Here is a 12,980-nt window from a genome sequence, read left to right as displayed (position 1 = left end):
ATCTAAATGGCTTCTTAGCCTAGTCTTTTTTGGCTATATATATTACTATCTCTTCTTTTCTGGTTCTTAAACTGTAATCATCACAGGTTTCTGTGGAGAATACTTTTGTGCACTATTGTGCTTTTTGCTCTTTCTTGAGCCAATGATTTCTGTATCATTGTGTGTTCTCTCTGCGTTCCCAGAACCTCTTATCACTAGAAGAATTTTGACTTCATTGGCTATTTCTTGCTTCTTTCACAATGAAGTCTGTTTTCAACTTACAGTATGTTTCTCTTTGGGACTTTACTGTAGTGGTGACTAATGACATTTTATCCATTTCAACATTTTTAATATTTTATTTTAATGCAAGAGTTGATGTTTGTGGTTGGGTGTTATTGCATCAATATTGCCGATCACTTAATTTTCTTTGTGTTATGTCTGATCATGTTCTATTATGAAGCTTTGATTCGGCAAATTACAGTATGTCTTCTTTTTGCACATTCAAAGATGTTTACTGAATTACAGATGAAGAAAATAATAGAAATAATTTATATCATTACCATTTAACCCTAGTTATATCAGATTACAAAAAGAAAAATGATTGTATTTGTAAAAAGGTTAGATTTTGATTCTACTTTTTTGACTTGATGATTTCCTTTTGTTTCACTAACAAAGTGAATTTTAGTGCTTTGAACTATAGTGTACCACCATACTTAGACAAAAGTAGATAAAACAAATGTTCATGGAATCATGTGTGTATAAACACAAGTTCATTGATGTAATGCCATATACAAGATTTACTGCTGTTTATGTGAGTTAACAGACATGCCAGATTTATCAGTTTTCCTACAAAGATACCTTTGTATAGTATACAGATACCTGTATAGTATTTGAGTTTTGGCCCAAAACATGACATATTTTACAGAGCAATGAATTTGTCACAACCTCACGTGTATGCATATCTAATTTCCATATGATATATTATAGTTCAGATATTCATACACACAAACACGTTCTCTTAGAGTAATACAATACAATGAGTAGCATATCATTAAGGCTTACTAATGACTGAATAGTATAGTATTATTCAGTCTTTGCTGACCTCACACTAAATCATGCCTAAACAGCATATGCGAATGGCTTGTACTGTACGTCATTAGAAATTACTCACTGTAAATTAACCCAGTTTTGATTTCAGTATTATTAATTATATATCTGTTTAATGTGTGTCCTAGTTGAAGTAGACACAGCAGAAAGGGATGTCGTATTTCTGCTGGATGGTTCTGACGACACTAGAAATGGATTCCCAGCAATGCGCGACTTTGTTCAGAGAGTAGTGGAGAACCTCAATGTGGAGGGAAACAAAGACAGAGTTGCTGTGATCCAGTACAGTAATGACGCAACAGCTAACTTCTATCTGAATACATATACGACAAAGGAGGATGTCATTAATACCATAAGAGGCCTGAGACACAAAGGAGGAAGACCGCTCAACACTGGGGCAGCTCTGCGGTTTGTTAAGGATAATGTGCTTACACCTTCTGCTGGTAGCAGACGTCTTGAAGGTGTTCCACAAATGTTGATCCTGATAAGTGGTGGAAGGTCCAGTGATGACATTCTAAGTTCAGTACTTGAGATAAAAGGTGCTGGAATTGTGCCCTTCAGTATTGGAATACGGAATGCTGACACACTTGAGCTACAGACAGTCTCTCACGTTCCTGATTTTGCTTTGTTTGTGTCTGACTTCGATGATCTGAAGAGTATTCAGAATCAATTTTTATCCATGATAAAAACAGTTTCTCCACAACAGAGGCCACAACAGCCAACAGTTATAGGTAAGCAAAAAGGTGGTTCAGGTTTTTTAGACTAAGGTTTTAAGAATGAATAAAATTAAAATACTGTAGTCCAAGACTACATTTACATGTTATAGGTTCACATGAAATACACATACAATTGCATGTTCATTTAGCAACCTATTCCTTATTACGTATGTTGAATACTAAACTACTGTGAATTAAACAATGTTTTGAATAAGGAATCGCAGACAACATGAAATAGCTGTTTTTCTTCCTTAGCCAAATTTATTATTACTTTCTCCTTCAAGTCAGCCTACAGCCAAACCTTGTCAGAAATCACCTTATCTTACACACATTTGTACAAATTATAGTAAGGTAATTTGATTAAATTTATTACATTGTTTTTTTTTGTTGTTAGTCTATCAATGTTGTCATTTTTAATTAATAATTCAAAATAATAGGGCATCATTAAATGTTAGTTCTATAAATACCTGCATATTGAATTAATATCAATTTATATAATGAAATAAATTGCTGCTGAATTCTCATTATTTTTCCTCAAAATCACAATGTAAGATAGTTCTAGGACATTCTTCTATTCTACAATGTATAGTTTAGAATGCAAACATTTCTAACAAGTGACAAATCTAAATAACTGTGTTTTAGAAACAATAATGGTACAGTTTACAGCACATTCAGTTTCAAATATATACCTGGCAGTGCTTATATTACTATATTCACATATTTTAAGTGAAAGCCACATATGTATTTAAAGGATGATCCAAACATTCCAGGCTTATTAATAAACTTGAAATCACAAATAAAGGAAATACTAATCCCTATACAATCCATTATTTGTAATAAACAGAAACAATTACTTCAGTAATTTACATGTCTAAAGTCACATTTTCAAAACATGCAATCTAATGCAGATTTTGTACAGAGAAATTCATTAATCTGTGTTAATGTGCTTCCTAGTTGAAACTGAAGTTGGACAAAGAGATGTTGTGTTTCTGCTGGATGGCTCTGATTACACTAGAAATGGATTCCCAGCAATGCGAGACTTTGTTCAGAGAGTGGTGGAGAAGCTCAATGTGGAGGAAGGCAAAGATCGAGTTGCTGTAGTCCAGTACAGTGACGATTCAGCAGCTAACTTCTATCTAAATACATACTCAACAAAGGAGGATGTCATTAATAGCGTGAAAGGCCTGAAACACAAAGGGGGAAGGCCACTGAACACTGGCGCAGCTCTTCAGTTTGTTAAAGACAGTGTGTTTGCTGCTTCTGCTGGTAGCAGACGTCTTGAAGGTGTTCCTCAGCTGTTAATTCTGCTGACTGGTGGGAGGTCCAGAGATGACGTGAGAAGTGCTGTAACAGTCATGAAAACAGCTGGAATTGTTTCTTTAGTGATTGGAACAAAGAATGCAGACACACTTGAGATACAAACAATTTCACACGAACCTCGTTATGCTTTCTCTATTCCCGATTTTCCTGACATTCCAAGCATTCAGCAGCACCTTTTGACAGCTATGGCCAGAGCTGCACAGTTGAAGTCCCCCGAATCGACAACAGTGATAGGTAAGGGAATGCTAACTTTAATATGAATTAACAGAACGAACAGACTGCCTAATTGCTAAAATGAGCCTTAAAACACTTTTCAAGATCACACTCACATATTTCAAGCATCAAATAATAAAGCAGAACACAGCTAAAGGGAGAGAAAATGTTTATATTGTACATTTTAGTAATTATGAGCCTTTTTTTGTATAGTATACAGGCAAGTATACTCATATTAGTTTCCTACTCCTGTGGCTTTTACTGTATATACTGTATACCACATTTATCATAGTGCATCTGCCATTTAACGTGCATTGTTGATTCCAAATGTATTTATATGCTTGATATAATGTTATGTGATTTAATGTGACAATTAATTTTTGCATTATACCTGAACAAATACTGAAACACCTTTAGTATGTGTTGATAAGTAAGTGAAAAACTGTAAGAGTATCAGTACTGGATATTGCAAAAACAAATACAGTATGTCCAAAATAATTATCTTTTGTTAATATGCAATGTTCAACATTATTTGTTCCATGGAAATCATTTTATTAATTTTCCTATGGCTTTGATACTGCAAAGAAGGCACTATTCCCGTGTTACAAAGTTCAGGCCCTTCTCAATAGGGAATTTTGATCATTCCTTTATAAGGACATTTTGCTTCTCCTTCAGATTCAGTGGTTTGCGCTTGTGAAGAGCTTTCTTTTCATAGCACAACTGTTGTATTGAATTGGGGTCTGGAGATTATTATGGTCAAGCTTGAGCCTCATAGGAGCAGGAAATAGGAATACATTTCCTTAAACATTTGGGTATATATCCATTCCTCAATTCTAACAAGGGCACCAGCAAAATAGACCTCCTGCCATATTTGACAGAAGGGATGGCATTCTTTTTCAACATGCACATTACCTGTCTGTGTAAACTGTACTAGTGATGAGACTTCCCAAAAAGTAAGTTTGTTTTTCATCCATCTGCATCACTTGATGCCATTGGACCTGGAAGTCCATGAGAGTTTTCATTTTATGTTGCTGTAGAACTCTGCTGCAATTCATGAGATTAAGCTCAGATGGAAGTCTTTTTGTATCCTGATGATAACAGAGCTATTTTAAGAATTTTTACCCTTGGGTCTTCCAAACTCTTCAGACTGCACTTTCAGTCAGTCTTTCCTCTTCCTGGTAGGATAGCAACCATCCCATTAGCATTGAACTTGTAGATAATGAATATTAGAATCAAAACTGGAACCTCTGCTTTTTTATTGCTGTTACCCATTTTGCTGCTGTGTAGCATCCTTAATTTCCCGATGGCAAACAAGCTGGAAAGCTCTATTAAATTATTTTGTGAAACTACCAAATGACTAAAAATTTTTTTAACATATTTTAGTGGGTGTAATTTCATTTGAACATTGTGTATTTAGAAAAATATGCTATCATTTTTGGGCTAATATGCATTGTGTCATCCATCACTGGTACTTATAGCATTTTTTTGCTTTATTATTTATGCAGTATAGACTGAATGTAAACCTGCAGTACTTTATGTTTACTGAAACCAAATTTAATTTACAATATAATACAGTATATCCAGGAAACAAACAAATCTGGAGCCACCTGTAGGTACCATTAGTTTTGATGCTGTTGTCCTTGTTAAACAGTCAGATATTATAGGTATTAATTGGAAATAAGGTGCATAATATAACAAAAAGTTGCACAATCTATTCTAGAAAATGCGATTGGTCATTTAAATTAAACTTAAAGCACAATTATTACAAATTATTGTTTTGTTGATGGAGCAAAATCTTTACAAAAGAATGAATCTGACATACAGTAGCTTAATGCATTTCATAATAACACTTTTGACATGTAAAGGAGAATAGTATTGCTTGTAATACCTTTTTCAATGTAAAAACTTTCTATAGCTAGATCTAATAACACCTTTTACGTGTCCTTTGTGCCTGAAACAGACACTAGAAAAAGGGACATTGTGTTCCTCTTGGATGGTTCTGATGACTCCAGGAGCGGCTTCCCAGCAATGCGCGACTTTGTCCGTAGAGTAGTGGAAAACCTTGATGTGGAGGAAAGCAGAGATCGCGTGGCTGTGATCCAGTACAGTAATGACGCAGCAGCTAACTTCTATCTGAATACATATTCTACAAAAGACGATGTCATTAATACCATAAGAGGCCTGAAACAGAAAGGAGGAAGACCCCTCAACACTGGGGCAGCTCTGCAGTTTGTTAAGGATAATGTGTTTACACCTTCTGCTGGTAGCAGACATCTTGAAGGTGTTCCTCAGATGTTAATTCTGTTGACTGGGGGAAGATCCAGAGATGATATAAGAGGACCAGTAACTGCGTTGAAAGGAATCGGGGTTATCCCATTGGGTATAGGCACAGGAAGTGCTGATACTCTTGAACTACAAACAATATCCTATGAGCCTAGTTATGCATTATCCATTCCTGATTTAAATGATCTTCCAACTATTGAGCAGCAGCTTTTATCCCTGGCAAAAAGTGTCCTACAACGAAAAGAAACAGAATCAACTCTGGTTTTAGGTAAGAAAACATGAACTGCTGTCTAGGCAGTTATTCTCATCTACATTACAGGAACAATTGTCCAAGCTGCGAGGAGTACTAAGTTTTGGCTTCCGTTTTTTTCTTTCATTTATATTAGCGGGAAAATGTGAAGTTAAAATGTTTTATTTGGTTCTAGAAACTGAACAGCTCTTTAAATTTGATCAGGAGAATATGAGAGTAATTGCTTAAAAGAGTAAGGTTCAAATACAAAATTTATTTAGAACTTAAATACAGTACATTAATCAAACTAATCTCATCTGATTTGTACATATTTTAAAACATACTTTTAATGTCTTCTATGATCTAGTGACATATAGTTTTGATTCATAAAAGTAGAGTTTTAAATATTACATGCTGTGATTTATGAAATTCTTTCATGTAGTAACACATATTTTAATATACTTTGTAGTTGATGCAGAATCTACCAAAAGGGATGTTGTGTTTCTACTTGATGGCTCCGATGATGTTAAACTTGGCTTTGAAGCAATCCGTAGTTTTGTTGAAAGAATAGTAGAGAATCTCAACGTGGAGGAGAACAAAGATCGAGTTTCTGTGGTCCAGTACAGTAATAATCCTGCAGTTAATTTCTACCTGAACTCGTACTCAACAAAGGATGATGTCCTGAATGCTTTAAGAGGATTAACATACAAAGGAGGAAGACCCCTCAACACTGGGGCAGCTCTGCAGTTTGTGAAGAATAGTGTCTTTACACCTTCTGCTGGTAGCAGACTTCTTGAAGGTGTTCCTCAGTTTTTATTTGTAATAAGTAGTAGAAGGTCCAAAGATGATGTTAGGGCTCCAGCAGGAGCTCTGAAAGAGAGCGGAATCCTTGCTTTTGGCATTGGAATAAAGAATGCCGACACACTTGAGCTGCAAACAATATCTTCTGAGCCTAGTTTTGCCTTTTCAGTTTCTGATTTTGATGACCTTAAAAACATACAGAAACAATTACTATCCTATATCATGAGCAGCGCTCGGGAAATGATTCCAGAACCTCCAGTACTTGTAGGTAAGGATGGGAATAGTAAATTACTTGAACATGTTCGTTGATGTAAACTATAGTGGTTTTGTTCAGATTTTAAAAATAATATGTTGATTGTGTTTTCATTCTTGAAGACACAAGAATGTTTGTCATATTTGTTTTCTCTTATGTGTGTTTTATAACAATGTTGTGAGGAATTATGAAGTTAATTTATATATTTTTAGTGATTCACAAGTATATATAACATGTATATCAACATATAGTGTATAATGTACTATACATAGAGTAATAGTAAGGAAGACCAATTTTTCTTATAATTAGAACATGTATAATACATGAAATTACAATTTTGTCCATGTTTCTTGAAGGAGCTCAGAGTTTGAACCTCCCAGCTGGGAGCTGGGAGCAGTGTGTTATACACACTGATAAGACTTGAATATCTGTAGGTTTGAATTGCCACAAAGTAGGGCAAAATTCTTAGTCTATATCTTTGTAATTAAGTTTTTTTTCTTCTTGAATGTTTGTCCTAGATGAAAGTTCCACTGTAAAAAGAGACATTGTCTTTCTTCTGGATGGTACCGATGATACTAGAAGTAAATTTCCAGCAATCCGTGACTTTGTTCTAAGAGTCCTGGAACAATTTGATGTGGAGGAAAACAAAGATCGTGTTGCTGTAGTGCAGTACAGTAACGAGTCACTTGCTAATTTTTACCTGAATACTCACTCAACAAAAGAAAGTGTGCTCAATGCAGTCAGACAACTAAAACCCAAAGGGGGTAGACCCCATTACACTGGAGCAGCTCTCCAGTTTGTTAAGGACAATGTCTTTATCCCAAACACTGGAAGTAGACGTCTTGAGGGTGTTCCTCAGATTTTAATACTTCTGACCGGCGGTAGATCAAAAGATGCTCTAAGAGGCCCCGCCAATGCTCTAAAAAGGCTGGGGGTTGTGCTTTTTGTTATTGGAACAAGAAACATGGATCCTGTTGAACTACAGACAATTTCATTCCAACCTAGCTATGCTTTCTCAGTCACTGAATTTGATGAGCTTTTTAGAATTCAACAGAAACTAGTGACAAGAGTGGCTCATCAGAGGTCCCAGGAAGTACCTAAAATAATAGGTAAGGATATAGAATTTTAAATTGACCACTTTTAAAATTAAGAGTAATATAAAACATCAGTTATAAACTGGCTTTTGTATATTATTAATCTGAAATATATTTTACCACTAGAACAAATGAATAACTAAGTTCATTTAATTACCTTTTGCTCCTGTACATTTTTAGTGGAGACTGAAGCTGCACGGAGGGATGTTGTGTTTCTACTTGATGGGTCTGATAATAGCAGAAATGGATTCCCAGCAATGCGTGACTTTGTTCAGAGAATAGTGGACGGTCTTGATGTGGAAGAAAACAAAGATCGAGTTGCTGTTATCCAATACAGCAATACAGCCGTGGCAAATTTCTACCTAAATTCATTTTTAAAGAAAGACGATACTTTAAAGTCAATCAAGCTCCTGAAGCACAAAGGAGGAAGACCGCTCAACACTGGGGCAGCTCTGCAGTTTGTTAGGGATCATGTGTTTACTGCTTCTGCTGGTAGCAGACGTCTTGAAGGTGTTCCTCAGATATTAATTCTGCTGTCTGGTGGAAAGTCCAGAGATGATGTTAAAAGGCCAGCAGCTTCTTTGAGAAATAGCACTATTGTGTCTTTTGGTATTGGTATTGGAAATGCAGACACACAAGAAATGGAAGCTATTTCGTACAAACCTGGTTTCACATTGTCTGTTTCTGATTTTGACCGTCTTGAAAGCATACAGCAACAGCTCTTTTCAATTCTGAAAAGAGGAATCCTGCAACAAAAGAAAGAATTCCCTTATATCATAGGTAAGGAAAACTATACTTGATGACTCAAGTTGAGTGTGTTAGCATTTACTTTCAAAAAATAATGAAATAATTACTGAAAAGCAATTAAAGATATATAACACTATCTACAGTATAACACTAAAGTTTAATATAAGAGGCATTATTCAAACATCATATTATTCTTCTTAATAATTCCAGAAAAAGGTTTCTGGGTAAAGTGCAGACTAAACTCTATAGTCCAAGCATTTTGAATTAAACTATAGGCAGATGTAACCAAGATCACCAAAGAAGAAAAAGACGAGTGAGATTTATGGATTGGAGTTAAAATTGCATTTTACAAATCACATACACATTTATACTGTACAGTATATATATCTAACACTCATTTTTGTAGCAAATCCTGAGGCAGTAGTACAGTTTGCATTAAAAGTTCACTTTACACTCAGATTAAATAAAAGAATGTGGGTACTGTTTGTTTTTAACACTTAAAATGAGAATGATTAAAATCACTTTACTAAAAAATAAAAAAATAGACACTGAATCACTTAAAAATAGCCAATTTATACTACATTGACTCATGAAGTCAGAATGGTAGAATACCTGCAACATAACAATGAATTTATTTTTACACTAATTTGTAGATGTTAGAATTGATTAGTGCCATTTTACCAATTTATCATGTTTAAAATTTACTTTTTTTAACCACATCAATATAAAAATACCACAGTAAAAAAACTATGCATAGCTTGTTGTTTTTACAGTTTTTATACAGTACATTAATTATATTATTTTTGCTATTTGATAGTACCAAACAGGTGACACAGTACAAAATTAAAAATTATTGTTTACTCTAAACATTTCACAGTTGAGACGATACCATCAGAAGAGATGATTCTGTCGGTTATTGCTCAGTCTACATTGAATTGTTCTTTTTCCAGTTGGTGAAAATATTCTGAATCTTTTCTGGTCTAATTCAGACCAAAACGTCAGTAGAATCTCATGATAATAACGATAATACAAAATTGGTGTGTTATTCCACTACATGTTTTTTGCATTTCCTTTCTGAATGTCATTTGCAGCACTTGATGGTGCCAAATAACTGATGCAGTAGAACAACCCAAATTCTGTGTTTTGACGTTGTTTTTTACTCTGAACATTTCACAGTTGAGGGCGATGCCGTCAGAAGGGATGTTGTGTTTCTGCTGGATGGCTCTGATTACACTAGAAATGGATTCCCAGCAATGCGGGACTTTGTTCAGAGAGTGGTGGAGAAGCTCCGAGTTGATGAAAACAAAGATCGGGTTGCTGTAGTCCAATACAGTAATGATCCAGCAGCTAACTTCTATCTAAATACATACTCAACAAAGGAGGATGTCATTAACAGTGTGAAAGGCCTTAGACACAAAGGAGGAAGGCCACTGAACACTGGGGCAGCCCTTCAGTTTGTTAAGGACAGAGTCTTTACTGCATCTGCTGGCAGTAGACGTCCTGAGGGTGTCCCTCAGATTGTTGTTGTGCTGGCTGGTGGAAGATCTAGTGACAGCGTTGAAGCACCAGCTGCAGCCCTGAAGGAACTTGGAGTGTTGATCTTTGCAATTGGAACAAGGAGCTCTGATAGCAGAGAATTGCAAAAGATTACCTACGATCCTAGTTATGCTCTTTCAGTGTCTGAATTCTCTGACCTCCCAGCAGTCCAAGAGCAACTTCTTTCATCTGTTAATACCGTAGTTGTTGAGATCACACCAGGAACACCAACTGTGTTGGGTAAGAAAAGTAGAAGTATAGAGAAACATGTTTTGCTAGTTGTACAAGAACTGCAATAAGGAGTGATTTTGTGGAAATTTCCCAATATAAATTTGATAAAGCATTCTGTGAAGGTACTTGGAGCATACAGTAGTTTAACGTTCACTCCTCTTGCTTTGTTCAGGCTCTCTCAGTGTCCTTTTCTGTGAGATGGCTTCAAGTCAGTATTCTGTTCTTTGTAGTTTCTTGTCGTTTGTTGCTCAATCTACATGGAGTTGTTCTTTTTCCACTTGGTGAAAATATTCTGAATCTCTTAATTCAGACCAAAATATCGGTGCAGTCTCATTATTCTAAACGACAATGATATATTGCAAATTTGATGGTCTCTTCATGTGGGTTCCAGTAACAAAATTGGTGTGTTATTCCAGTAGATGTTTTTTGCATTTCTTTTCTGAATGTCATTTGCAGCACTTGATGGTGCCAAATAACTGATGCAGTAGAACAACCCAAATTCTGTGTTTTGACGTTGTTTTTTACTCTGAACATTTCACAGTTGAGGGCGATGCCGTCAGAAGGGATGTTGTGTTTCTGCTGGATGGCTCTGATTCCACTAGAAATGGATTCCAAGCAATGCGGGACTTTGTTCAGAGAGTGGTGGAGAAGCTCCGAGCTGATGAAAACAAAGATCGGGTTGCTGTAGTCCAATACAGTAATGATCCAGCAGCTAACTTCTATCTAAATACATACTCAACAAAGGAGGATGTCATTAACAGTGTGAAAGGCCTTAGACACAAAGGAGGAAGGCCACTGAACACTGGGGCAGCCCTTCAGTTTGTTAAGGACAGAGTCTTTACTGCATCTGCCGGCAGCAGACGTCCTGAGGGTGTCCCTCAGATTGTTGTTGTGCTGGCTGGGGGAAGATCTAGTGACAGCGTTGAAGCACCAGCTGCGGCCCTGAAGGAACTTGGAGTGTTGATCTTTGCAATTGGAACGAGGAGCTCTGATAGCAGAGAATTGCAAAAGATTGCCTACGATCCTAGTTATGCTCTTTCAGTGTCTGAATTCTCTGACCTCCCAGCAGTCCAAGAGCAACTTCTTTCATCTGTTAATACCGTAGTTGTTGAGATCACACCAGGAACACCAACTGTGTTGGGTAAGAAAAGTAGAAGTATAGAGAAACATGTTTTGCTAGTTGTACAAAAACTGCAATAAGGAGTGATTTTGTGGAAATTTCCCAATATAAATTTGATAAAGCATTCTGTGAAGGTACTTGGAGCATACAGTAGTTTAACGTTCACTCCTCTTGCTTTGTTCAGGCTCTCTCAGTGTCCTTTTCTGTGAGATGGCTTCAAGTCAATATTCTATTCTTTGTAGTTTCTTGTCGTTTGTTGCTCAATCTACATGGAGTTGTTCTTTTTCCACTTGGTGAAAATATTCTGAATCTCTTAATTCAGACCAAAATTTCGGTGCAGTCTCATTATTCTAAACGACAATGATATATTGCAAATTTGATGGTCTCTTCATGTGGGTTCCAGTAACAAAATTGGTTTGTTATTCCAGTAGATGTTTTTTGCATTTCTTTTCTGAATGTCATTTGCAGCACTTGATGGTGCCAAATAACTGATGCAGTAGAACAACCCAAATTCTGTGTTTTGATGTTGTTTTTTACTCTGAACATTTCACAGTTGAGGGTGATGCCGTCAGAAGGGATGTTGTGTTTCTGCTGGATGGCTCTGATTACACTAGAAATGGATTCCCAGCAATGCGGGACTTTGTTCAGAGAGTGGTGGAGAAGCTCCGAGTTGATGAAAACAAAGATCGGGTTGCTGTAGTCCAATACAGTAATGATCCAGCAGCTAACTTCTTTCTAAATACATACTCAACAAAGGAGGATGTCATTAACAGTGTGAAAGGCCTTAGACACAAAGGAGGAAGGCCACTGAACACTGGGGCAGCCCTTCAGTTTGTTAAGGACAGAGTCTTTACTGCATCTGCCGGCAGCAGACGTCCTGAGGGTGTCCCTCAGATTGTTGTTGTGCTGGCTGGGGGAAGATCTAGTGACAGCGTTGAAGCACCAGCTGCGGCCCTGAAGGAACTTGGAGTGTTGATCTTTGCAATTGGAACGAGGAGCTCTGATAGCAGAGAATTGCAAAAGATTGCCTACGATCCTAGTTATGCTCTTTCAGTGTCTGAATTCTCTGACCTCCCAGCAGTCCAAGAGCAACTTCTTTCATCTGTTAATACCGTAGTTGTTGAGATCACACCAGGAACACCAACTGTGTTGGGTAAGAAAAGTAGAAGTATAGAGAAACATGTTTTGCTAGTTGTACAAGAACTGCAATAAGGAGTGATTTTGTGGAAATGTCCCAATATAAATTTGATAAAGCATTCTGTGAAGGTACTTGGAGCATACAGTAGTTTAACGTTCACTCCTCTTGCTTTGTTCAGGCTCTCTCAGTGTCCTTTTCTGTGAGATGGCTTCAAGT

General features: G+C 36.5%; 1 protein-coding gene across 2 annotated transcripts in view; it reads left to right on the top strand.

The window, feature by feature from the left end:
• Nucleotides 1–12,980, top strand: part of col6a3 (collagen, type VI, alpha 3) — a 134,278-nt gene that overhangs the window by 23,618 nt on the left and 97,680 nt on the right. The window contains exons 9-11 of one of the 2 annotated variants that reach the window (XM_069196784.1): nt 1,215–1,814; nt 2,754–3,353; nt 5,293–5,883. The exons of the other annotated variant lie outside the window; for it this stretch is intronic. Coding sequence (XP_069052885.1) covers nt 1,215–1,814; nt 2,754–3,353; nt 5,293–5,883 — 1,791 coding nt within the window. The remainder of the gene's footprint in view (nt 1–1,214; nt 1,815–2,753; nt 3,354–5,292; nt 5,884–12,980) is intronic. 2 annotated transcript variants of the gene reach the window in all.

The sequence above is a fragment of the Lepisosteus oculatus genome, chromosome 12, assembly GCF_040954835.1.
Source record: "Lepisosteus oculatus isolate fLepOcu1 chromosome 12, fLepOcu1.hap2, whole genome shotgun sequence".
Lineage (NCBI taxonomy): Eukaryota > Metazoa > Chordata > Actinopteri > Semionotiformes > Lepisosteidae > Lepisosteus > Lepisosteus oculatus.
This window is presented reverse-complemented; position numbering and strand designations above follow the sequence as displayed.